This window comes from Condylura cristata, unplaced genomic scaffold (genome assembly GCF_000260355.1).
Source record: "Condylura cristata isolate star-nosed mole 26May11 unplaced genomic scaffold, ConCri1.0 scaffold00020, whole genome shotgun sequence".
Taxonomy (NCBI): Eukaryota; Metazoa; Chordata; class Mammalia; order Eulipotyphla; family Talpidae; genus Condylura; species Condylura cristata.
In genome coordinates this window covers 14193317-14220981 of record NW_004567121.1, presented here as the reverse complement: position 1 = coordinate 14220981, position 27665 = coordinate 14193317, and the positions used below count along the sequence as shown (strand labels likewise).

General features: G+C 46.7%; 1 protein-coding gene across 3 annotated transcripts in view; it reads left to right on the top strand.

Moving 5' to 3' along the window:
* The window catches only part of RHOQ (ras homolog family member Q), a 35390-nt gene that overhangs the window by 3319 nt on the left and 4406 nt on the right, over positions 1 to 27665 (top strand). The window contains exons 3-5 of one of the 3 annotated variants that reach the window (XM_012727475.1): positions 25194 to 25358; positions 25656 to 25751; positions 26416 to 26571. In XM_012727475.1, coding sequence (XP_012582929.1) covers positions 25194 to 25358; positions 25656 to 25751; positions 26416 to 26460 — 306 coding nt within the window. In that variant the 3' untranslated portion in view covers positions 26461 to 26571. Of the gene's footprint in view, positions 1 to 25193; positions 25359 to 25655; positions 25752 to 26415; positions 26572 to 27665 lie in introns of those variants that run through there. The other 2 variants (XM_004686230.2, XM_012727473.1) reach the window with 2 other exon arrangements.

Here is a 27665-nt window from a genome sequence, read left to right as displayed (position 1 = left end):
GCTCAGAAGGGCCCCCTCCCATTTCTGGCCTTACGGTGCTGGTCTGTGCACATGGAAATGCAGCTAATAAATAGTTACTGAGGCCCTTCTGCATGTCAGGCATAGGACAGTTACCTATCATTTTTATCCCAAATACTCTACAAAATAACCCTGTGAGAGAGATGAGATCCCATCCTTGCAGATGAGGGAAAAGGGACTCAGAAAAGCTATGTTGCTTGCCTGAAGTCGCATAGCTACTAAGGGATACTGCTGGGAGCAGAACAGGGTCCGGTCTGCCCCACTTTGAGCTGTGGTATACCCATGGGAGCCATTGAGATGGCACCAGGTTGATCAGTTTGCTTGTGTGTGTGGATGTGCTACCTGAAGCCTTCACAGCCGTTCATGGGTGGGGTTGTATGCACCGCTGAAGAGCAGATCCAAAGGTTCATCCCAAGTGGGGCCGCACATGCTTCTAGGGCTTCCTGCATGTCATCCTGGCTGCTCTTTCCAGTGGATATTGTAAAGTATACACCAAGTAGGGCCACTCTATTAGCTATTCATGTATTACTGTTTTTTTTATCTAGTGGTGGGATAGCAACTCTGCTGGCCAAGATGTGTGTTAATTCCCCTCCCTTTCTCCCTCCCCAGTTCTCACATCTTCCAGTTCTAATACTTTTTTTTCCCCCCAGATTTATCTATGTATGCATACAGAACTGGGGTACAGGCCAGAGGTGCAGGGGCAGTGAGAGGATTCACCAGAGACAGAGTGGGGAGCAGAACAGGCAGATCGACGAAGTACACTGCTGAGGGGAGCAGCGGGCGGGTCAGGAGAGGTCTGCCATGCCATGTGGGTCACCTCCGGGGCAGGCGGGGGTGGAACTCATGTGGAAGTGACTTTAGCTTCTCAGTGTTATCTTTAACCTGCTGTGCCACCAGGGAGGGCCTCTAATACTTTTTTTCTTAATAAAACTTGGTGACATTTCATTTTTGCACTTAAGAGCTTATTACTTACTAATAAGCAGTCTTAGCAACATAACATCAATGAGATGAAATGACCGCTGCCCATTGTAAACCGAACACTGCCGATTACCTGGGGAATACAAAGAATGGGCATCTCCACGACTCATGGCCACACAGGTGGAAGTGTCTGTGTCACAGACCTGTGAGTGTGCATTATGTGGGAGAGTCCTGTGTTACACTTGGTCGTTAGGACTCTGTACCTCCATGGATGACCTCAGAGTAATCCAGTAGTCACAGTGATAAGCGAAGATAAATGCATACATGCCTGCATATGCATCCAGAGAGAATTTTTTAAAAAATGTAAGTTTATTTTTACATCATTTTGTGCCTTTTCTCATCTCAGTTGTAATCCCCATGGGCTTCCCATCACCTAATCACCATAGTCCAATGCACTCCCCCCTCCCCACTTTTGATCCCATTCTCCACTCCACCCCCATAAAACATCTCTGGTATATAATTGTTCACTATTATTATTATTTTCTCAGAATTTTTAAGCCTGATGGGCAACAGAGGAAAGGCTTTGGCAGCTGTGCTCTACTTGACTATGATCTAGTAAAAATGGATTATCAAAATCTATACTGCAGTGTTGTAATCTGGTTAAAATTGTATGTCCTGGCAGCTGACACTGCTCTTGGTATATTCTAGGTAGTGGGAGAAATTGTGGAACTTCACTGTGGTCACTTTAGCCGGGGGGGTGGGGTAGATTGCTAGTGGCAGAGGACAGTGTACTCTGCTCTGTGTGCAAGTTGTATGTATGTTGACAGAAACTTCACTAGAATACCAGATGCTAGAAACTTTTCGGCGGAGATCTGGAGCCAGCTTTGCACTTTCTAATCCCACTGCTCCGTCCTGGACTCGCGGACATGGTGGAGCTTGCTTCCTGCTACTTTCCTCCCTTTTGCAGAGTCTGCTTCCCCAGGGATAGCAGAGAAACTCTTAGAAAAACTAAAAGTTCAGTGTAGAATTTGAGAAACAAGTAAGTGTAGGTTTCATTATTCTACTTGCAGAAATTAAAGTGGGATGAGCAGGAAACTCACAGAACTAGAAAGTAAGTGCTTTTCTTCAAATGCCTCCTTCTGCAGGTGGCCACCACTGTATTTGAATAAAACCCTCTCCCTCCCTCTCTGTATGAATGTGTATTTAAAACTGCAGGCAGCATCCACCCAATTTACATATTAGGGATTGTAGTGAGGGAACTCATGGGATGCTTCCAGTAGGTGACCTTTTGCTTCCAGAGCATGCTGCATTCGCCCTGCTATTGACTATTGACTGAGAGAGAGAGAATATGAACGGGAGTGCTGAGACCTACAATTCCTATACACACTTAGGGCCTTACTGCCCAAGGGAAACCCCCTCTTTCGGCCCAGCCCATGGGTGGTCCAGGAACAGCTCTGACAATTTGACTGCCTAGCACTTTGGGGTGGAAGTTGAGGGCAGTGCTTTTGTCCTCAATGGGGCCTGAAGGAGTCTGGTTTCCGGCCTGTGCCTCTGTGGAACTTCTCTTTTCTCATCAGGCGGGGCTTTCAGAGCTTCAGCGCAGACTTTGCCTTTGCCGCAGTCCACTCTCTACTCTGGGAGGGGCAAGGGGTGAGATTTTGCCTCCTGCCTCTGCATTGCTTGGCGCCCCGGGGAAGTGGGAAGAGCTCTGGCTCTCTGAGCAGAAGAGCCAGTGGGGAACAGCCTGGCAAGCTGCTCTCAGCTGCAGGCTCCAGGCTGATCTCTTAATCCTTGGCAGGAAGGCTGAACTTGATACCCCAAGGAGGGAAGGACTGATGCCCAGTTTTCCCAAGGCATGGAATACCGGCACTCAGGAGGCTGTGGGCCTGGGGCTAGTTTGGGTTCCCTAGGTTTCCAGAGTTAGCCATTTTCATTGTGCAGAAGGCTGCACACACGCTTTGGGACATGTTGTGGCTATGTGTTAACTTAAACTCACACAAGTTCAAGGACGCGTGTATCAAAGCTATAAATACCCTTAACACAGGTGTCTCCTGGGGTGGCTTTTTCAGTGACAAGAGAGGGCTGTTTCTCACTTGACATAGCCCCACAGCTGTGGCTGTCCTGTAAGCCCCCTGGGGGCCAGGCAGCACTTCCCCTCCAGAAGGGAATCTCCAGGGTGGCAGCTTTGGAAGCCTGCCTCTGCCTTTCCTGGGGCAGCACCCTGCTAATGGGAAGGGGAACAGGAAGGGCGGGGTGTTCCCCTTACTGAGCTCTTCCCATCTTCAGGCAGGTGGACTTCTCCCAGGAATTGAGCAGGGGTGTACCTGTGGAACCCTGATGGAGATGTGACTGGGAAAGAGGTTTTCCTTACTTTGGAGGGGCCACAGGGAGCAGCAGTGGGATTTAGGCGCTGGCCCCTCCCATCACCAAGCTCTAAGTCCTCATTGCCCTGAGGGGCCCAGGGAGCAGTGTTTGGGGAAAGCCACAAGGTTCCTTCTAGACTTCAGCTGCAACAGGTGATATGCTGGCACTAAGCATCTTGGTTTCCCTTAGTAACCTACTCTAGATTTGTCGGCAGCAAATTTTGCTAACCTTTTTAGAAGCTATTTATATCCCCGGTGGAATGCTGGCTTCCTCCTCTGCTTTGGGAAGGTGGCTGGCCTCTGCTGGTTCCGAAGCCTTTGCAGTGAGGGAATGCCCAGCATTCCCCACCCTGACACTGATGTGAGCTTGAGAGGGGTCGGCTCACACTATGGTCCCGCTGACAAGGCTCTTGGGTGCTCACAGTCTCGGCTAGTTCTGACTGGTTTCTATTTGAGGCTCAGAAGGGCCCCCTCCCATTTCTGGCCTTACAATCTTTGTGGCTTCTCCACTCCACTTCTGTCAGGATTCTCTTGAGATTTGTTGACATTTATGCTCTGGAAACCAAAGCCACCCAGCAGGCATGCCAGGATGGGGGGGTTACAGGTGTGTTCCAGGAGGTGGAGTGGGACCGCATGCAGGCTCAAGGGGGCCAACCATATGCTTTACATATGCTGTGCATGCCGGGATATGAGAAAAGGTGGGACGCATTGCTTGAAGATCAGGGGTCAGAGGCCTGATGGAGAACCTGGTGTTGTGGAATTTGGGGTTGGGGGAGAGGAGACTTACTGGTATTAAAAATACAGAAGGAAACAAAGCAGCTCTCCATGGGGGTATCAGTTTCTAGCAGTGACACGTGTTGGCAGCACTGGCACAACTGAGAGGTTGCAGGCACCACTGCCAGGAGGAAGAAAGACCAGCAGTTAAGCCCAAGAGGAGTTTGTCTTTGAAAACCAAAATTCCTGAGCCTCCGTTGAATTTCCTTTCACTCAGGAGGGCTGGCTTTTGCCCTAATTTGGCATGTTTGGGTCAAGCAGCTTTCCTTGCCTTCAGCAGTTTTCTGTTCCTCTTTTAGTTTCTGGCAGGCTGCTGCTTTGCAGGAGGAAGCAGTGGGAGACCCAGCCTGGGAGTCTGATCCGGGCAGAGGATGCCGGGAGCTCTTCCCCGTCTCCCAGCTCCCCAGGCAGACCCACTGCCATCTGGGTGGATTCTTGCTGTCCAGGAGCTCCCTGAGGCCAGATCACCCTCTCTATGGCCACTGACATTTATCCCAGCGCCTGGAGCATGGAAGGCTGTAGGGTGGAGGAATAAATCAGGCTTTTGATGCCACAGAGTATCACCTGTGGCCCGTTAATGCAGGCAGTTGGGCGTGGGGTGCGCGTGCCTGATCGTGGACACCTGAGTGTGGGTGTGCGCGCATGTGCAAGAGTGCACACCTGTGCCTAGGAGGGAGGGGGTAAAAGGCTGTGTCACCGCCAGGGGGGCTGGCTTGATTGCTGTCTTCCTGCTGCCTTGTTTCCCCTGCTTATCTGTGAAAATTCGCTATTTTTGCATTGAAGAATCAGCATATAGGCTAGAGATGCCAGGGGTGAGAGGACTCACCAGAGACAGAGTGGGGAGCAGAACAGTGGGCAAGATAGGAGAGGTCTGCCGAGCCACAAGTGGGGTAGCTCCCTGGCTGGGGATTGAACTCCGGCTCTTGTGACTACTTAACCCCTAGGCCACGAGAGAGGCCCCAAAGTACTCTTTTCAAAAATATATTTATTTATGCATACAGAACTGGGGTACAGGTCAGAGGTGCAGGGGCGGTGAGAGGATTCACCAGAGACAGAGTGGGGACTGAGGAAGAACACTTCAGGGGAGCAGCGGGCGGGTCAGGAGAGGTCTGCATCGCCATGTGGGTCACCAAACTGCCCAGGGATGGAATTCAAGCTGAAGCGGCTTTAGCTTCTCAGTGCTGTGCTTTAACCCACTGCACCACCAGGGAGGGCCCCAAAGTACTCTTTCAAGCTGTTGGAACTGATGGTGAGTCTTCTGCACCTGAAAGGGTTGCATAATAAAGGCATACATGGAATATTTCTTCAAATGAGTTGATTCTTATTTGTTTGTCAACTGATTTCAGCCAAAAGGTTAACCAGAGACTCAGCTTATGGCTTAAGTAATAGCTTCCAGCACAGCTTCTTTCTTGGGAAAGCTTTGCTAATGCTGAAGTCCCTAAGGCTCAAAGGAGTGACAGGCTTGTGGGCAGGCTGCAGGCCATCTGTTTATGCTGACATACAACCAGGGGCTTACTGGTCACCAGTGGGCCTGTCTCCAGGTCTGTTGTTCAGGCTCAGACCTTTGCATCTGAGGCCTCTTACTCCCAGATCTTCTGAGGAGGAGGCTTGATAGTAAAAGAATGGGTTCTGGATTCGCTGCCCACATTTGAATCCCAGCGTTGAAACTGAGGCCACTGACCAGCCAACTCCCTTCTGAGCACTCTCCCCTCCCTGCCAACTGGAGAGATGTCTGCCTACAGGGTTGCAGTCCAGTGAGGACTGGAGGTGATGTCTATAGTTAGCTCATGGGGCCTGTTGCTCCATCTGTAGTAATGGTGGTGGCACCTTTGGGATTCCATACCAGTTCATTGAAGTTAGTGTAAACTCAGTGCCTGCTCTGTGTCCCAACCTTGGTTGGGAGGAAAAAGGGGGTGTGGGTGTGGGAGTGAGGGTGGGGAGTGGAGAGAGGCAGGAGTCCCTAGCAGAGAGTTCTGCCTGGGTAACTGAAGGCTCACCCTGTGAAACAGTGGAGCTCGGTCCCCTTCTCCACCCCTACCTCCAACCCCCCAGAAGAGGTGGCAAGGATGAGCTTTTGCAGGAAGAGTTGCAGGAAGAGGTTTGCAAGAAGAATTGGGGAGCACTAGCGGGTACTGGCTACCCACCCCCCCAACCCCCATGTAGCCTCTATAGCTATCACCTGAGGACTTATGTTCCTCCTGGGTTACACAATGATGCCAAGGATTGGGGGCATGTGGGCCTTGGGTGCTGGGTATTTGGACTGAGAAGCCAAAGAGCACTGACACACATGTAAATGCAGACACCGGAGCCTAGAAACTAGGGATGAAAAGGCCTCACAGCTCAGGTGAGTAGGTGGGGAGGACCCACCTGAGGTTAGGGAGTTCAGTTGTTGTCTCTGTACTGGCTGTCTGGTCTGTCCCATGACTCAGCATTAAAGGCCTATAAAAATCTACTGAGGGCTCCAAAATTCTCTTTTCACCTGTGAGAATCAACAATGAGCTCCCCTAGCCTGGGATAGGTACATAACAACCCCACTTTGGATTTCTAGGGTCCACTTCCCACAAGGGGCTTGACTTCTCAAAACCTCAGCTTCCTTTTCTGTAAAATGGGTAGTACACAGAGGTATCTCTGGTAGGGTCGCCACATGGAGTCCGAGTTTCCAAGCTTCTGGGTATTGGGCTTTCTCAGATTCAAGGTGGCTGGGTGGGACCTGGCCCACTTGTCCCTTGCAGCTTGGGTTATCTGACCTGGGTCACTTACCCCATGGTCCTATCCATCTACCCGCCCTGTGCTGAACACATAATCTCTTTTCTCTGTACCCTGAATTGCAAATTTGGGAACTGTCATGCCAAATGGTCTTATGCAGGCAAAGGGGCACAGGGAGCTCAGATCCTGGGAGGGGCAGGGTGGCATGGGGAGGGCAGGCCCGGGCCTAACCCAAATATAGCTTTTTATGGACCTCAGGTCCCTACTATCAGTGTCAACATGTGGAGTAGGGCTGATAACTAAATTATGGAGCTTTTCACCTGGCAACTGACAACTTAGTAATTAGTGAGGTATTAATCGGTGCTGTAGATTTTAATAGAAAGAACAGACAGTGGGGGAAGGGCGTTGTTTTCACTGTTTCTTTTCCAGTGACTGGTAGGAGTAGCAAACCAGTCCCCACACTGGCTGGCTACCCCTCCCCAGGCTCAGGGTAGAATTTGGGGTTTAGTAATGACACAGTCCGTCATTCAGTGGCATTTCCACAAATGCAAAAAGCACGCTGCATTTGGTACCTCCTCGAAGCCTCTCTCCGCTTCTAAGTAAAGGAAGCTAGTGGTGTTTACCTCAAGCTGCGCTAGGGGAGGTTAAGTGACTCGCTGCAGGCCACACAGTGGGTAAAAGGCCACATCAAGCTGCAGGGCAGGCTGTCCCCCGTCTAAGTCCTGGGCTCTTTGTGTTAATGACTCACACTCAACAGCTTGCCAGTGTTAAATGTCTCCTTTAATTGCACACATCCCAGGTGGAGTAGTTCTGTACAAAGTACACTGCAGGCGCGTTTCTTTTCTAGATAGAAGAGTTGAAGGAATGCTGTCTGTAGATGGAACAGGGCGGGCTGAGGCTAACATGGCTCCTAAACCACCCCCTAAACCGCCCCACCCCCCTAGAAGTCAAAGGTGTTTTGTCAGTCTGTTTGCTAAATTCTGCTTTTTAATCTGGACCTCGGGTGATACAGATATCTAGTCACACTGCAGGTGAGGATGTGGGAGAAGCTGGTGCCACCTGCGGGCAGGTGCAGTCTGTTCCCAAGAAGGGGGAGGGGGCAGTGTTCTCTGGACACGCCTGACTCTCCTAGAGCCGAGCAGGCAGAGCTCTTGCTGCTGTTCTGTCTCCTCTGCTCACGTGTCACACCAGTGTGCTGCTGGGAGCCGCTGAACCTGCAGCTTTAGCCTGCACCCAGCAGGTGTGTCTTCTGACTCCAGGCCTCCCCAAGTCTTTTTTTTTCTCTCTGTAAGAACTTTCTTACTTGAGTAGAAACTACCATTTCAAATCTGTGGTTTCCTCTTCCGCCTGGAATGCCCTGGGCACATCCTGAGACTCCTACCACTGCTACTCATTTTGCTTGCCTTCCTGACTACCTCCAGGGCCACCTCTGATGGGCTTTCATTTCTTCCATTTGAGCTGATTTTCCACAGTGGCTTTCAGAGTTAGATGAAAGCTTTCAGTCAGTCAGTCAGTCAGTCAGTCAACAAACACTCCCTAAACATCAGATCTGGACTGGGACCAGTGCCAGGGGCAGGAGTTACAAGACAGGCCCTGCCCCAAAGAGCTCCAAATGTGTGAAGTGGTTGGCCCAACAGTGAGTGGTGGGAGGAGACCTGGGGCTGTTCACTGGTGGCACGGAGGAGGCCAGGTTCTATCTTTCCTGGGAGATGGGCTGTTCCTACGAGCCCAGCTGACTGAGGTTCTCCAGGTTGATTTTAGGTGGAGAAAGTGCTCAGATTAAATTCTTGCATGTGCTAGATGCCCAGACAGGGCTTGGAATGGCCCTGGCTCTCAAGGGATGGCCCCCAAACTAAATTGCATCTTCAGGGAACTTGTTAGAAACCCAAGGTTCCATCTGAGACCTCCCAAACCAGAAGCTCTTGAACAGCTGTTTTAACAAGCCTTCCAGGTGATTCTGATGCAAGCTGAAGTGTCAGCGGTGCTGTGTTCAAGGAGACTGGAGCCCTCGTGCACCTCCCGGTTGCTAGCCACACTCCGCCACATCCGTACCTGCATCGCCTCACAACACACGGTATTCACTTTATTGTCCACGGAGCATAAGGAACAAAATTTTACTCATTTTTAACGTCAGTCCTATCACATCTCCACACCCCTGCCTTTCTAGTTCTCTACACTTGGTCGCAACTTTCTGTATTTGCTGCAGTGAATTGAGTCATTCCACCTCCCTAGCTCCCCTGGTGGAGATGGGGCCGAGGCTGACCAGGAGACCTCTGTTGGCAAGGGCCCAGGGCTGTGCACACAGTAGGCACTCTGGATGTCCCTTGGTGAGACCTCACTGTGCGTCAGGCCATTTTCTCTCCCTTACTAATGGACACAGGAAGCCAGACATGCTGGAGGCCCAGGCCTGCACTGCTCACTGCAGCTGAGGTTAGCACTCTGGGTGGGACAGGCCTCACCTTAGGAGGAAGCCAGTTTGGTTTCTGCTAAATTAGTTCCAATGTAACAGATGAGGGGAGACAGCCTCTTGTGTTATAACTCCCCTGGCAGGACACTGGGCTGATGGGAGGAAGGGCCTGTTTTTCTGACACCCACTTCGCCAGGCAGTAGTTAAGTCTCTGGCTCACCTGCGCTTTCTATGTAGGTGTCTTCCTCATCCTCCATGCCCCTCCCCTTCAATTCCCTCTCTCACTCTCTCTTTCCTCCCTTGTCCCCCTCCTCACCCCCCATGCAAAGATGTTCCAGTGTAGAAAAAGGCATCCTCCTTCAAGTAAAGGACAGGAGTATAAATGTAAGGATTGCTTCTAAGAGGCAGGGTCTAATTCTGATTATCCCGTGCAATTTCATTTACTCAGATTAGTTTTCAAAAGGTTGTTCTCCTGAGCCAGTGGTTGGTGTAGGGCTCACATCTTCTGCCTTAAGACCTAGTGGCCTCTTGGGCTCTGGAGATCTGGGAACAGCGCAGGGTGTGGAGGTATAGAAAGTGAGGCTCTGAGACTGAGCTAGCCTCTGGTTCCAGCCCTACTGGGGCTGAACCCCTTTTTTGACTCTCAGCTGAGTCAGTCTGTAGACTGCAGGCTAGCACTGGGTTTTAGTAATGTGTAACTCTTTACTCAGCACCAAGGAAGAAAGCCCCAGAAGGGGGTCTGCAGGTGGCACATAATTCTAAACACAAGGCTTCCTGCGATTTCACATCACACCCATGCTGGCTTTCTTACCAGCTCATTTTAAAGGGAATTTTGATCTGTCTGGATGCTATTGAAGACCTGTAAAATCAGGTTGTAGGTAGTGACTCTAAAGCATTGCTTTTTTAAGCACAGAAGAACTCACAGGGCCCATGAGTAGAAAGGCTGCCATGTCTATTTGGATAAAATATCGGCCAGTTGTGTAATGTTCTCCAGTAGGAATATGGTTTGTGCCCTACTCTGGACCCGTAAGAACTCTTCAGTGTGTTTTGTCAGTTGTCCCTCCATAGTGACCTGTGGCCTGCTGCTAAAAGGGCTGTGAACGGCTGGCTTGCTCAGTTCTGCCTGGACTGGGGGTGACTTGAATACGGGCCTCTCACTTTGGGGCAGCCCTGAGCTAGCCCCAGGGTCTAGGTGAGCTGGAGTTACGAACAAAGGGTTAATCAGGAATTCCTGGTGGACCAAACTTACATAACTTTACTCTATCCTTTTTTAAAACGTGACACATGACTGACGTTCAGTGGGTTTTGTAGATTTACAGAGTGCAGCGGTGGTGCATCGCGCTAATTCTGCTACAGTGTCATCACCCCCGAAAGAAACCTGTACCCATTAGTAGTCCTTCCACTCTCCCTTTCCCCCAGCTCCTGGCAACATGAGTCTGCTTTTTTCCCTATGGATTTGTCTGTTTCAACATTTCAAGTGAATGGATTCATACAAAGGAGGCCTTGAGTGTCTGGCGTTTTTCACTCGGCATAATGTGTGCAAGCCTCCCTCCGTGCTAGTGTATAGCCATACTTCTTTCCTTGTCTTACAGCTGAGTAACCCTCGTTGTTTTCTTTCCTCATTGTCAGGCTTTATTACTTGGGTGTTTTGACCCGGGCTCTGAGAGCTGTCTTCTGGGTTGAGAGCAGAAAGTGAAGCTGTCCTTACCCCTGCCTCAGGCAGAAGTGGGGGCCCCTACACCCCACCCAGTGTTCCCTTCTATGACAGTTCATAGTCACCCCACAAATAGTGAGTATCTGTCTAATGTGGGTAAGGTGAGGAACAAGCAGAGCCCTCAGACAGGGCCCTTCCTTTGGGAGGTTGGAGTCCATGGGGAAGAGAAGCTGAGGGTAGAAAATGGGCTGTCCATGAGCAGGGGAGTGTTCAGGAAGAGGCCCAGCTGCCTGGCTACCTGCCCAGTGCCGCTCAGAGCAGGGCCTCTCTGGGGCCAACTGGAGTCAGAAATTTGATCTTTCCACTCATGTACCATCAGGTCCATGGATCTGTTTGTGTTAACTCATGAGGTCCATATAGAAATGAGCTTGCTGAAGGATTAATCAGCATGTGGAATCAGTACAAAATTGGACAAAAAAGTAGACACCAGCATCTCACAGAAGAAAAGCAAAGAGCCAATGAGCACATTTGAGGAGATATGCAGATAGCCATCCCTTTTTTCATCTGTCAGTTTGACTAAATGGGAAATATTGATACCTAAGAGTCGGGAGAAGTGGGTGCTCTGTGCACACCATTGGCAGTAAAAACTGATGCAGACTGTGTGCAGGTTAATTTGGCAAAGACCCTTGCATTTTCAGTCACCCACTTATATGATTGTATGCCAAGGAGATAATGCATAAAAATAATACTCTTCACAGTGATGTTTATAGTTGCAATTATTGTAAACGTTTTAGTAAAGCACAGTAAAAAAAGGATTCGTTCAATGATAGCATGATGTATATTGGCATAATCACATCCACTAGAAATTGCTTTTAAATAAAGTTTCATGAAAAGGTTAACGATGTGTTAAGAGTGAAAAAGCAAAAATCAAAACTGTATAGCATGATGACAACTTTGAAGAAATGCCTGTGTGTAAAATGTAAGGGAAAATTATCAAAATGTTAAAGTGCTTGTCTTCCTGAAGGGCTCTCGTTTGACACCAGTCTTCCCCGGAGAGGGCTCCTCAGGTGTCTGCTCGCATTAACACGAGTGGCTCTGGAACAATGTGGGTCGCTCGGTGTGTGTGTGGGGCTGCTTGACTCAGCCTCAGAACTACTGAGACTTCTGAGTGGGAAGCTCTTTGTTGTGGGGACTACTCTGCATTGTAGGGTGCTTCCTAGCATTCCCTGATCTCTGCCCCCTGTGCCCCAGTAGCACTCTTCCCCAGTTATGATGATTGAAAATATCTCCAGACACTGCCAAATCGGGGCGACGCTGCCCCATCTTCTCCCTTGGCACCAACAGTTAAGAGCCACGGCTGAAGGGGCCTCTGTCTGGGCCTTTTCCTTCAGGAACCTGTTACGGAAACAGATTCTGGCTTGACTTCTTGGACTGGTCATATCCCCCCGAGAAGACGTCCGCGCTCCTCTTGCAGGGGCGGGTGCTGGCCTGCCAGGGTTCCGGGAGGTGAGTGGAGGGGGTTCCAGCATGCACCCTGGACTTTTTTATTCACTGTGTTCATCTGGGCCCTGTGTCCTCCCAGCCTGGGAACACTCTGTGCTGCCCCTTCCAGAGAATAACTATTCTCTGCCTTTTGTCAACGGTGGGGGAGTGTTTACTGTGTAGAGAATGGGACTTGGGATCTTGGCGTTTCAAAAACAGGCTTTCAGTCCATCCTTGTTTGTGGCTCTGCCTTCAGCCCACTTACAGAAGCACACATTGCTCCAGCGAGCACACTTCAGGGCATCTTCTGTGCAGAACGAGGTGCTTTTTAACGTTCCCCTCATCGCTGGCTCAGAATTTGACTCCCGAGCTCTGCTAGGTCACTCCCTCCTTGTTCCTTGTCCTCCAGCATCTTAGTCATGTTGCCATTGTCTTTCCTATTTGCTTTGTCCTAGTAGCTTTATGACTTGTTTTAATTATGGTCATAGTGAGAAGATTTTGGAGCAACCAGGGATAAATGCACATGTTCAGTTGTCTGGAATTTAGCAGAGGTTTTAATTGTTTTGTGTGTTTCCGGGCCAGGCACCTTACTGCCGGCCAGTGCTGGATGGACACTAATATTCTAATTATGCAACTTCTCCCCAACTAAACTCTGTAGAGCCTGTATGGACTGTGACTTTCCCGTTAACATGGTTTTCAGACAGGCCAAAACACCCTATTAGCTTACAGCTTTTTCTCCTTGCGTTTCAGTCACCTTGACTAGGCTTGCCCGTTTTCATGGATTTTGGCTCTTTTAGTGTGACCCCCCCCTGCAGGTGACTAGTAACTACTACAATTTGATTTGTATTAAGTCTCAAAATGTAGTCTTATTGCAAGCTATTCAGGTGTCCTACTGTAGTTCTTTCATCGTTATCAACTATCCCCACAGTTATTAGTGACACCGGGGGGGTGGCAAGGAGCCCTTACAGTGCTGGGATGGTGGGGGAGGGTCTGGACGGCTTGCTGGGTGAGGAGATGGCGTATGTGTATGGGTTGGGATGGGAGAGAGCACAGGCAGAACAAGGTATTCCAGGCCTCAAGGAAGCCCAGAGCGGCACACAGAGAGGCTGGGGTGGGGCTGGGCAGAACAAGGAGCAGACTGCTCCATTTTGCCTGCAGAGCTGGTGATCACCAGGGAAACCACTAAAGATAAGAAAAAGAGCATGATGTGGCCCGACGGGCCTTGAACACCAGACTGGAGTTTGGGCTTTGTAGGCAGTGTAGTGGGGAGCCAGCACTATCCTCTAGGGACCACGCTCTGGTGGGGAGATTGATGGAGAAACATTAGGTGATATCGATTTTTCCTTGCAGCCTTTTCTAGTCCTCGAGAGTGGCATATGCTCCCCCTTCCGAATTCCTGTGGCACTTAGCACATGTGCCTCTTGTCACTAATGCCTACAGTTGAGGTCTTCTTTGGGCCTGTTTATCCCAATGAGTCATAATTTCACAATGCTCTGGTGCGCTAGAGGACGTTGTCTACTCCTCCCTCTCCTGCTGGTCTTTTCTAAAATAGATAAGGAAACAGACTCAGAAACACTGGAGGACCTGTGCAGGTGACATGGCCCGAGAGGCGACGCTGGCCCTCCAGACCCTCTGGCTCCAGGTCTGTCATCGTTGTCCTGGTGACTTGCCCCAGCTGCCGTGTCTTAGGAAATGGTTTATCTAAGCTCGTGGCTCTCTGAAGGGACATGTTCGGCATCTGATCTTCCAGGTAACACATAACACAGGCTCCATAAAGGAGAAGGCTCTGACCAGAGTCCCCTTGGGTATTCCTGAGCATGTTGACGGGCTGTGGGGTCCGCATCCCAAGGTTTGAAAGTTGCCCTGACAGGCCCGATTGCTGCAGTGGTCGATCTGCTGCTTCACCTCGCGCCCTGGTGTAGAGTCCAGCCTGCAGGCTGGCAAGTCAAGGGGGCGAGGAGGGGCCGGGGGCAGGCAGGAGGCTGGCATCCTCTCGTGGTCTGTCCCCTCTTCTGAGGTCACTGGCCCTTTTGTATCTGTCACTGTCTCTGAGTGACGCACCCCCTGGCCCAGGTGCACACCCTGCTGCAGGTGTCCACAATCAGGCACGCGTGCCCAGCGCCCGCAACTCCCAGGTGCCCTCTGCATTTACACAGTCAAGGCCTCAGGTGATGGCCACAAAGGCTCGTGGTGTACAAAGCCTGATTAAATCACTAACCCGACACCTGGACTCAGCTGCCGCCTGCACTGCCCAGGAGAGGCCAGAGCTGTGCCCTTCCCTCCTGGGGCTGACGGACATGCGCAGAGAATGGACCACCGGGGTGGAGGGACAGCAGGTGCCTTTTTTTTTTTTTGTAAGTTTTGTTGTTGCTGCTGGTTGTCGCATCTGTTGGAGTGTGGCTTCTCTTCGGTTTTGTTTCACTGGCTCTCATGTGCTGTGCTCAGTGTCACATCTCCCTGGTCAGGTTCTTTGTGGTGGGAGGCCCAGCTCCTGGATTGACTGAGGTTGGAACACAAAGGAGATTGATGTGGATGGACGCGTGTTCAGCGCACATTTCAGAATCGGCGCTGAAAACAGCCCATGTCTGTGTGTAGCCCGTGCACCAGAGTGCCCGTGCACCTTCACTCTGGCAGGGGCCGGCCTCATCACCATTGTCTCAAAGAGCAAATTTGAAGTGTGTTGCTTTAGTTTGTTCAGCTATCTCAGTAAGATGGCTGACTTCAGTCCTGCCTGCCGCGTAAACGAGCACGTACTGAACCAGCAAAACTTCCCTTTGTTTTGTTTTTGTTTCTGTTGTTTTGTTCAAAATCAATTTTCCTCTCAACTATCACCCCCGATTATTGTCTCCCCAAATCAGCTGAGACTGAATGGAGTAGGAGCACCCTGGGCTTGCTGTGCTAGGTGCTTTCCATGCCTTATCCATTTAAGCTTCCTGCAGCATAGTCCATTTAATAGTGGAAGTAAAAAAGGGGACTTGCCCAAGGCCACAGAGCTGTTTGCTAGTGATTCACAGATTCAAAAGTTCTGCTGCTTCAGAAACCTATGATCTGCTGCCTGGTTAAAAGGAAAGGAACGGGAGGGACCAGTGCCAGCTGTTAGGAAACCTGCACCCTGCCTCCCTTCTGCTAGACCCTGCTGTGGCTTTGGACAAGAGGTGCGCTTTTCCGAGAATGTTCCCTTGTCAGTAACGCGGGAGCTGTCCCATCTCATAGACGGGTGGTGAAGGTGGGGTGCTTGGGGCTGGAGTGGAATGGGAGCGCGGTGTGGCGGACTTACTCGCTGTAGCCTGGACAATTCTCTGGGCCTCTCCTGTAGCGCACCGAGGCCAGAGCTGAGGGGAGACGGTGGAAGGAGTGCAGGCTGGGGTGAAGGGAGCTTGTGCGTGCTGAAGGGGTCCGTGTGCTCAGTAACGTGGATGCTGTCGGGTAGCAGGCGTGGCTGGGTGTCACTGTGCTGCCCTCTGCCAGGGATGTCCTGCATCTCAGAGACATCTCAGCATGAATGTGTGTGGGTGTGGGGCGGGGCGGGGGGGTTGCTGGGGGTGGCCCCAGCTGTGTGCACTTGTGGACCTGTGTGGATTTTTGGTAAATGATGGTGAAATCCACTCAACATAAAGTTGATTCAAGCGTCCAATTCAGGGATATTTGTTATATTCACAGTGTTACACAACCAGCACCAATCTCATGTTGCAAAACAATCTTATCACCCCAGCAGAAATTGTGTGTATTGTCAGGGTGTGATCCGTGAATGTGCGTTTGTGCACTTCATCAGGTCATCCTGATTTTGCTGCTTGCGGAGAAGCCGCACTCATCTGTAGAGGGCAGATTGTATGTTTGGCCAAAGTGTATGGTTTAAGTGCGTCGATTCCAGACGGGCTTGTTAGTGATGGTTTAAGTCCTCCATGGAGCTTAGCTGCCTCTTTTAGGTTTTCAGGTTTAATCAGGAGTGTAGTTACCGGCGTTATCTGTGCTGTTTAGCTGCTTGTCTTAGGGTGTATGTTAGAGACCAGTCTTCATAAACTCTTCCCTGGCCTCAAAGGCAGAGAAAGGCAGGTATTAGTCCACAGCTGAGGAAAATGTTTTTTTCTCTGGGTGTGTGTGGCCCATGCCTAACTCCTTGCTCTGTGTCGGCTGCCTCCACCCCACCTGGGGAAGCTCAAGCACCGCATCGCAGTGCAGGTGCTGAGAGGCGAGAGGGCTGAGCGGGCCTCCGGCCTGCTCAGCACACGCCTCCTCCAGAGCTGTGGCCATTCATGCTCACTCTGGTGAGATGCGGGCAGCACAGCACTGACCCAAGTGGAGGCCCTGGAGTCACTCAGGAACTGCAGGGATGGGGCCAGTGAGCGGCCAACCCTTTATATACTTAGTGAGGGGTGTGGGGAAGGATGGGGGGGGCGCAGCAGGGGAAGGGGTGAGGGAGGTACTACCTGGGGGAGTATTCCATTCAGTTTGTCCATCCAAGAACCACTAGGGTGGGGAGTGAAACTCACTTGGCTTAAGCCTACACATTCTTGTAGCCATGTATAGACTCACGGTCCCTGGGGGGGTGTGGCTTGGATGGAGGAGACTCGTGTCCTGAACTAAATCAGTTTGGGAAAGGAGGAAGGAGGAGGAGGAGACTCAGCCAGCCATATCCTTGTGAAATAAAAGACATGAAAATAAGGCAGCGGCACCAAACACCAGCAACTCATTTGCTGAGCACACGTCCTCCCCTGAGACCTTCCACTTCAGAGCTCCCGATATTGGGGAGATAGATGGCTCGGAGGCCTTGGTATACCAGCGGGGAATAGCCCTGTCGTGGGAAATAGGCTGATTCTTGAAAGTGGTGACAGCAGCCTGCGAAATGAGTCTGTTACTGGAGAATTCGGATACTGAGCGGTGCAGGAGGTGTGGCCCAGCCCCCCCCTCCCAACCCCCAGATGCAGGGGTCAGGCTGCAGTTCACCTCTGTGCCCTCACTGCCTGCTGAGCTGCCCCTATTCCTTCTGCAAGAGGCTCACTTGGAGACCTGCCCCAGACTTGGGAGCACACAGAGGGAGGAAACCCTGTCCCAGAGTAAGGAACGGGATGACGACAGCTCAGAGTGCTACAGAAGTACACGGGCGTGTGTGTGGGGGGGGGTGGGGGGTGCATTTGGGGGGAGTGCTTAACCTGAATTGTGGGTTTGGGGGAGATTTGTTGGATGAAGGGGTTTCTAGACCAAAGACTGGTAAGGAAGGGATAGTGAAACTGATAGGGCAAGTGACTGTGTTTGGGTGGAAATGAGTTTGTTGGGGTTTGGCTCCAGCCAGAGCAAACATATCACTCACTGAGATGGTGAATGCAGTGGTTGCAGATTTAAAGGGAAAGGAAGAAGAAATGAGTTTTTTCGTTCAGAAATGTTGAGTCTGAAATGCTTCTGGTTTAGTCCAAAGGATGCAGCAAGAGCTGTGTCTGGAACTCTGAGCAGAGAGAGCCCCATACTCCTTTCCGACCATCTCTACTCCCTCTTGAGCTTAACCTGTCCAAACTACCTTCTTGAGTTTTCTCCCTAGTGTGCTTCTCAAGCTGCACCCTGGGCTATTTTAGAGACCTCCATGGCCTTAGCACCACTTCTAGCCCATCACCCAACCCTGTGTCTATTTTCAGGAAATATACAGGCTCCACCATTTCTCTAGTTGATAACTACTACCACTTATTCTAAGCCACCATCTCCACTCTCCTGAATTACCCTAATCATCCCTTGCCTGGTACTCTTGCAGCTATAATTTATTGTAATTTATCCACAAAGCAGCCTGACTTACCTTAAAAAATCAAATGGCATCAGTCTCTCCCCTCAGCCTGCAGGTAGGCTGAGGATCCAGGTGGGCGACCTCATCGACCCATTGGACCCCCTTGCGTGGCCCAGGGCCTTCAGTGTGGGTCTGGGTATTTCTCCCTCAGCTGTTGCAAACACAGTCCTGGATGTGCCCCTTAAACAAGCCCTCAGATCTCCCCTCTGAGTACCTGGTCTTTTCCTTCATTCTGCCTATTCCAGTTTGCATTTAGAGTTTTTGTCTCACTTTGTTACAACCCCAATTCAATGCCTTAACTATCTGACCCACTTCCCCCCCATATTATAACAGATGTTTCTCCTTTACTTATCCTCAAATGAAATCTACAGATAGTATAACATCTCTAGACACATACTATCAAAACAATATACCATCCTAAAGTAATAGTAAGGAAAAAATAAAAAGAAAGTGATTCAAATAATAAAATATATTTCAGAATTAAATTCCTCCATCCCCAGGGCTGTATACTCCAAGAATCATTATGTATACTCCAGGTGTAGTTAGAGGCCTACCCCTATAGGTAGGCTTACCTTAGAGGTGACAACTATATATGTTAACTAACATAGTTGTATTTTATTGGAAATTCAGACACTGGAAGCAATATTGCCAGAGCCTGGAATTTTCTACAACAGTAGGCAATTCCTGTAATGTGTGGAACACGATAAAGTACAGTCTGCCCGTCTTCAATTTGCACTGCAATTACCTTCCTGGAAAATTCATTAAACCCATATGAAAATAATTTGTGCTTTTATGAACAACAGAATTAGGTCCTAGATTTAGGTATTATAAAAGGGTCTCTCAGCCCTCCCTGGTGGCATAATGGATAAGGACACAGCACTGCAAGCTAGCCACAGCCACTTCAGTGAGAGTTAGATCCTCGCCTGGAGGTGATCCACATGGCGTGGCAGATCTCTCCTGACCCGCACCCCTGCTCCCCTCAGCAGTTTACTTTATTGATGTGTCTGTTCTGCTCCCCACTCTGTCTCTAAGGTGAATCCTCTCACTGCCCCTGCACCTCTGGCCTGTACCCCAGTTTTCTATGCACAAATAAATAAATCTAAAAAAAAAGGATCTCATGTTTATCAATACCTAGCAGTATCACAAACCGTGTGGCATGGGGACTGCTTTTCATTACATAGGTTTACGTGACGTTGTAGCCCCTGAAGGCCAGTAGAATTAACTCCCCTATTCCTTTTGACAATGAAACACACTTCCCTCATTTCCAAATGTCCCCCAACTTAGACTTATATGGTCCTAATAGAGGGTCACTGCCTCCTCCTCTATTACACAGGTGACCCTAGAGTAACACGGGTTTGAACTGTGTGATTCTACTTTCAAACAGATTTTCTTGTAATCATGGTGTAAACTCACAATATTGGTAGATTCAGTGCTTTAAATGCATTTGCTTTTCCTTACAATTTTTAAAATTTCTTTTCTCTAGCTCACTTTATTGTGAGAACACCATACATAATACATATAACATGCAAAATATGTGTGAATTGACTGTTTTGTTTTTAGCAAGGCTTCGTGTCAGTGTCTTATTAAATTGGTAGTTAAGTTTAGGGGTGTCAAAGGGGGAAGGATATTTGTCTCCCTAAACCTCTCATTGTTCAAGGATCAACTTTACCGTGAGCTCCATGAGGGCAGTTCCATGTCTGTTTTTTGCTAGAGCTTACACTGTGGTCAGCAGACAATTGTCAAAATGAATTGTCAGAATTCTATCAATATGAAATTTCTGGCAAGAAAGTTAGAAAAGGAATTTATTGCAGGGAAGTGTGACCTGACATTTACTTTCTTTTGCTTGCCGTAGGCAAGCTGACCTCTGTTTTAGTGAGAGAGACTTGTAATTATATCTTCAGAAAATACAAAATTTCAGCTCTAAATCCTTTATAACAAGGGAAGTCATTGCACCATGCACAAAAGAAATTACCCTGGCTCTGAAGTTGTGGTTTGTCTTTTTTTGGAAAGTCAGGGTTGTCTGTTGAGGAGCTCACAACACTTGACCAGCTCTCTCATTTATCTTAACATGTGTATGCTATATTTATTCTCCCCTCACAGATGGGGAAATGAAGCTTGCCGAAAGGCCATATTTAGCTAAGTCTTGATCCTCTGCCTGGTGGGGTCAGTTTAGATAAAACAGAATCTGAAACTTGATTTTTGTCCAGCAGTTAAAACCTCCTCCTACATTAAATCTGTTACTCGGGCTGCTCATAAGGGTAAAAAGTGTTTGAACATTTTTTTTTTTAAGGGATTTTTTTTTTTTAAAGATTTATTTGTGCATACAGAACTGGGGTACAGGCCAGAGGCTCAGGGGCTGTGAGAGGCTTCACCAGAGACAGAGCGGGGAACAGAACAGGCAGATCGACGAAGTACACTGCTGAGGGGAGCAGGGGGGGGGGGGGTCAGGAGAGGTCTGCCACGCCATGTGGTCACCTCCGGGGTGGGCGGGAATCGAACTCATGCGGAAGCAGCTTTAGATTCTCAGTGCTGTGCTTTAACCCGCTGCGCCACCACGGAGGGCCAGTTTGAACATTTTTAACCATGCAACGTGGCGATCTGGTTCAGCCTCTTTGTGCAAAAAGGAGGAAGTGTTGGTTCTTAGTGACAGAGGTACACCATGGCAGCCACTGCTTGGCTACTGGTCCTTCCACGGCATATTTAAATTTTTTCCGTTTTCTACAGTTCATCTAAACAGGAGTTATGATTGGTTAGCTAGCCACAGGGAAGATCGTGATAAAAAAAAAAAAAAAAAGAAGCCAAAGATCGGATCACTAGCTCTCAAATAATTGGTAAATTATTTGGGAGACTGACATAACAAATGACAATATATGAAGGTGACAGTTGCTAAAAGTTACAATCTCAACCATCAATTGCAATAATTCTTTTCCTGAGAACTGGTCAGGCTAGTGATACATAAATGCCATTTCTCTACTGAAGTGAAGATTAAAAAAAAAAAAAAGGAAACAAAAGATTTGAAAAGTTTTAGAAAAACAAAAAACAGTTACCTCTTAGGAATTGATAGCATCTAAAAATAATTATTTCTTCTCCCTTATTTTTTCTAACCCAACAGTAATGGGAGTTGACGGGCATGTTCAATTAAATTCGCCACCATCGTGAACTCAGCAAAATGCTCCTCAAAGGGACTCAACCCATCTTCTTTGAAAAAGTTATTTTTATGGGAGTAACAGCTACTCTTATTTAACAAAATTAAATACAAATGAGCTAAAAAGTGGTAAAAGGGCCACTCAAAGGAAATGAGTCTTCAGTGACTACTGTTACCAAAATATTACAGCAGTGCTTAGAGTTGACACATTACATTCATGACCAAACGCCCTCCATCTTCAGAACTAGCTGCTGCTCTTGGGTGGCCCCTTGACTTCAGGACAGCACCTTTTGGGGGCTTGAGTATTTTGAGGGTCTTGCCTGGTACCTCTTTTGAACTTCCCACTCAAACGTATTTCCTATGGAGAGGACTGCTGTGCACCTGGGAAGTGACAGAGTAAACCTCACATTTCACAAGGTGTTAGGGCACTGTCGCTCCTGTTTTATGTAACTCTTACAATAGTCAGCAGCTGTTACAAGCTATAAAATTCTAGAGCTTTGTGTGCAAGTTCCTCAAAACACCAGAACACAGATCTACCATATGATCCAGCGATTCCACTCTTAGGAATCTACCCAAAGGACACAAAACATGAATTCAAAAGGAAATCTGCACCCCTGTGTTTATTGCAGCACTATTTATAAGACAAGTTATGGAAACAACTCAAATGCCTCCAAACAGATGAATGGATCAAGAAGATGTAGTATATATACACAGTGGTATAGTATTCAAAAGAGACTCTCATGCCATTTGCAGCAAATTGGGTAGCACTGGAAGGGATTATGCCCAGTGAAATAAGTCAAAAAGAAAAAAAATATTGCATGGTTTCACTTATATGTGAAATATGGAGAAAACAAACAAAGAGACAAGAAAAGACAACACTTGCAAGCTGATCATAGATCTGAGTCATACAGCAAGGAAGGGGGAGGGTGAAGGTTCAAAACAGTGCAGGGGAGAGCTTTAGGGTACAAACTGCTCACGGGTGAGACTCACAGGACTTCTGAGGGGAGAAATCAGATACTATGCAAACATTTACAGTGATGTCAAAAAGTTAATTTTAAAAAGAATAAAGTTCTACAAGAAAATAAAGTCTGGAGCTTCTCTGATGAAGAATTATTGTGAACCCCCTCTTTTTCACATTCTAGAACTTTCTTATTGTTGAAGTATTTAGCATTGACATTTTCCCACTTAGCCAGACACTAAGACAGAGAAATCACTGATTTGATGAAAACCATTGATTAAGGCATTGTAATCCTTTATCTTTAGTAAGACTCAACTTAAATGCCATCTCTTCTGAGAAGTCTTTTCTTCGCATCCTTTAATTACCACATTTGGACTTGAAAATCTAGTGCTCACACACATTTCTCTCCCTTCCTGGAACTCCCTAAGAGTAGACGTTTGTGTGTGTGTGTGTGTGTGTGTGTGTGTATGTGTGTGTCTTGTCTTGGAAGAGGCTGAGACTTGAGGTTTGCAAAGCCTGTGCACAAATGTATCAGAGTACAGTTGCTCATTTGAGCATGGTGCGTACTCTTAACAAACAGGTATCCTTTGAGAGAGCTTCACCAATGTTTATAAGGTATTTTATAAGTCAGATATATTGCGAGTCTTAAACTATGCAATTAAGTGGCTTTGTTTAAAACATATCTTGTGGACATGTATTTTAAGTAAGCATGCACATCCACAAAGTGTGTCTTTTTAACAATGCACTGAAGCCAGAGGAAGCACCTAAATGTACACGAAGGGAGCACAGTAGAGACCCCCAGGGGCCCTGCTTGCTGCTGACCTGGTTCATATAAGGGGCATCTAGCTGGTGGTCTTTTGCCTGGCTCCCTGTGCACCTGAAGATTTTTTTCCACTCAAAGAACAGTTCTTTTACTGTCTGTGTATGCTTGTCAGGTTGTAAATGTATGACCTTTTTCAAGGGTTGTTATCATTGTAGATCAAGGACTTCTGACAGGAATGGACAGCCTAATCACTAAACTGTCTGAATACACTTTTTAATAACTAGATACTTAGACAGTTGGTTAAGAAGCTAAAGATTTTACTAAGAAGTCTAACAACCATTCTGACCAAACACAGCACTGTTTTCCGTGGTTTTGATATGGAGTAATTGTCAGTAACATGCTTTGCTCTATTCCTGAGAATGTTCCAGTGAGCATGTTGAAATGTTTTAGTTCTTACCTTTTTGGTTGGAATTAAAATGTAATTGATTTACTAATTAGGAGGACACTAGAGGGTTGACTATGAGAAGTTCTGATTTTGATGAGTGGTTATTTTAGAGTAAGGGCAGCTCTATATGTTTAACTTATCCCCAAATTCAGATTTTTACATTAAGTTAACTCAAGATACCGCCCAGTGACAATAAAGAGTTTTATGTGACACAGGATACAGTATGCACAGGGGATAATTTATTTTTTAAATTTGCTATCTATTATTAGACTTCTAATTACTAAGGCTGGATGGAAGAAGAAAGGCCACATTCTTATAATAACTGCCAGGTATTTAACTGGAGATTATGAGCAGAAGGAGTTCATTTTAGATAGTTCAATTTTAAGAAGTAATATTTCTCTCCAAGGTGTTCTAAACACACTTGTTTTGTGTTTGTGTTTTTTTATAACCCCAGTTCTTTACAATTATTTCAACAAAACCTGCAATGTAACACATATCTACAAATGACTGGTGACTGGTTTAGTTTCCTCTCTCTCCTTGAGAAAAGTCAGTATTTTATATAATCATGAAAGGAATCTGCATGACAGACTTGTTTTCTGTAGAATATTTGGGTTAATATTATTAAGCATTTCCAGAGGACTTTACATTTACTTTATTTTATTACTTGTCCTATGCTCCTAGAGAAAGAGGGTGTATTCCATTTCCCTGATGAGGTAAAATGTGCTTGAAAAGTAAGTTTTTCATTTAAGTATCTAGTTTGATCTTGCTTAATCTTTTTGTTACATTTTAACTAGTCTTAAGGCTTTTGAGTTCCAAAAAGACTCATTAGTACAGTAATAACATAGCATTCTCTGTTATTAATCTGGAGATTATACTATCCTCAAGAGATCCCAGTTTGATTTGTGTATTTTTGATGCTACTGTGGAAATTCTTATTTCTTATTAAAGACATTTTGTCTTTGTTGTTGGAGTAAGATGCAAGCCAGGGCTGGGATAGGACTGATGGTGCCCTGCATGGATTTGCAGAGGAATAGGGATAGTGTTTCCCATAGGATAACAAAGTTATTTTAAAACCTTAGAATTGGATCTTTTATGTGCCTTGCACTATGCCGAGTGCTCCAGCGCCGTTATTTCATTTAGTTCTCATAATCCCATGAGCTAGCCTCCCCATTTCTAATTCTGTGGAAACTGAAATCTAAACGCGGACAGTGATTTTTAATAAGAATGCCTCATTTCCTGACCAGGCCAAGAATAAGTTTGCTCAGGAATATAAAGTTGCTGGGCAGAGGGTGGGGCTGCTGGGGGAAGGGGGTAAAAACTGCCCAGGTTTACTGACATCCTTTCACAGATTCTTTAACTTCTGGGCCTTAGTTTACTCAAAGGGAGAACAGAGTAAATGGTTTGTGTCATGTAGTTGTTAAACAAGGCCCCTGAGCGCGAGCGAGCCCTGAAACAGTAAGCATAGCCAGCTTCAGTACATATGCATTATTATCAGTGATAACACTTAGACCGCCCAGCAACAGTTAGTTCTTTGTGCAGGCTTTTTAGTTAATGTTGCCAGTGACAGCTTTTGTAGTCACAGTGTGTTTTCTTTAGAAGTCACATTGTAGTTGTCAATGACATTGTCATATTTTTACCCCACTGTGTTCAGAACCAAAAGGAACAATAGCAGAAACGAAGGGGACAAGTGGAATACTCTTGAACTTGCCTCTCTGACCCTGTTATTAATAAACATGTTAGCAAACTGAAGACATGGAAATGGAAACAATGAAGGTTTGCTTTCTTTCTTAGGAAGACTATGATCGTCTGAGGCCTTTATCTTACCCAATGACTGACGTCTTCCTAATATGCTTCTCTGTGGTCAATCCAGCCTCATTTCAAAACGTGAAAGAAGAGTGGGTGCCAGAACTTAAGGAATACGCACCAAATGTACCCTTTTTGCTAATAGGAACTCAGGTATGTTTGATTTTAACCTCTCCAGGATAATCTCTGTGGTTTATCTTCCTGTGCTGCTCTGACCATCGATCCTAAAGATTAGCAAATGATTAAGTTGCAAGTCAAAGTAAATTCTGTCACGTTTTTGGAAAAAGTAGTGCCCAAAGAAAGCAATTACAGTAGTTTGGTTTAAAAAAATTGAGTTCTTTTATTTAATCTTTTAAAAATATGTATGTGGGGATTAAATGGGACTACATACTTTGATTTATCTTGAAAGACTTGTAATATTATGGGACATTATTGACCTTTCTTAATTAGATTGATCTCCGAGATGACCCCAAAACTTTAGCAAGACTGAATGATATGAAAGAAAAGCCTATATGTGTGGAACAAGGACAGAAACTAGCAAAAGAGGTAATGGAACATTTACCGAATTTTAAAATAATGTAAAATAACTGTAAAAGAAGTCAAGGTAACAATAGAAGCTAACATTTCTTGTGCATTTACTGTATGCCAGGCACTGTGTCAAGTGCTTCAATGCATTAGCTCACTTCATTGACTCTGAGACAGGTTTGACTAGTTCCCCTGCTCCCAGCTTTACAGAAGAGGAAGCAGGTCAGGCCACTTGACTGAGGTTCCACAATAGTGGCAGAGCTGGGTTTTAGTCAAGGTCTCACTCCAGGCCCTTGCTTATGGCCAGGGATGGCTCTGTGCTATACCACCAGCAAAATAAACCATGTATCAAAAGAAGTACCAGCAAAATAATGCTGATATTTAAGCCTTTCTTGATCACGTAAATATTTGTACTGGACCAAATCAGACTCATCGGTTAAGACTCATGGAGTATGGAGTGGAGGGGCAGGATGTAGTTTAAATCTACAGTTAGAAACAATCAAAGGGCCAAGTTTGAAAAGAAATATTAAATTTTCTTCTGATCTTTTTATGAAGAAGGTGGAAAGTATTTTCCTTGTACAAAACATACAACTGTGATGCAGATGCACATAATACCTTTATCTTGTTCTACTTTTTTCTCCTCTTGGTTCTAACATTATTGGATCTTATGTTATCACTTTAATAGGACATTTGTGGAGACCGAATCCAAATAAGAGCTTTCTTAATGTAGAATAAAACTTTTTGGAGGACGGGCCTGAAAACAAAAGCTTCACTAAGTTGCTTTAGAAATTCCCTGTACTCAACTTTGTAATCTTGGGGAGAAAAGGAATTTCTATATATAAGAAAGGTAAAAGTCATAAGTGGAAATATTAGTGATTTAACTGTACAAAAATTTAATAGCACAGCAAATGCCAGAAATAAAGTCATGTAACAAATTTGACATGTATGACAGATACGTGAATCAATATCTTTAGTGTACCTTTAGTATACAGGAACTCCTTACATGAGTTAATAATTAAAATATGTATACACCCCAAAAAGAAGCATAGCTTGAAATATCAGTGAAAAATTCACCCCAAAATGCAGATTGTTGTTCATGACCAAAAAAAATATGTTCAGACTCTTTAGTCAAATATGTTTAATTTCCACATGTAAAACAAGCAAAAAATGAGACATGCCTGTAATAGCCACTGTTCCAAAGAAAAGAACATTCTGTTTTGCTGTAGGTCATTGGGTAAAATCAACCCTAGCAATATGCAAAATAGCTTAAAGCTGTGCATACACTTGGTCACTTGTGTTGGGATCTCTCCTAAGAGGACAAGAGATGTTTTTGAAAGGAGATGGTGTCAAAGTGGCTGAGAGTTAATAGAGGCATATATTATCTGTTGAGATGTTCATATTTATGATGTAATTTAAGAAAATAAGTGGTTGCAGAACAATTTAACAACAACAAAAAAGACCTGGTTCTAGACCTCTCAGCAGTATTTGGTGCAGTTGGCTCCTTCCTGAAACTCATCACTTGGCTTCCTTGAACCTTTTTCTTGGGGTTTCATTTATCTTTTCTCCACCTTCTCACACTCCATCTCTGGATATTGGAGGGTCCAGGAACCAGCACTCAGCTTCTTGGATATCATTTCTCCTGTTTCATTCTTATATGTATGCAAGCTTCCATCAGGCTTGTGGGTTGAATGACTTGCTTAAGTTTCCCAAATTTCTCTTTCCTGAACTCTTGATGTCCTTAGCCAGCTGTTCACTCAACAGTTCCATCTGGGTGACTGAACACCTTAACGTGGGCATGTCTAACGCAGAGTTTTCCTTTTCTTACCCTTCAAGCCTGTCCTCCCAGTTTCTCAGATCAAAAACTTGAAAATCCCACTTGACCTTTACCTTTCATACCATACCCCACCAACCCTTCAACAAAACGTTTTGCCTTAT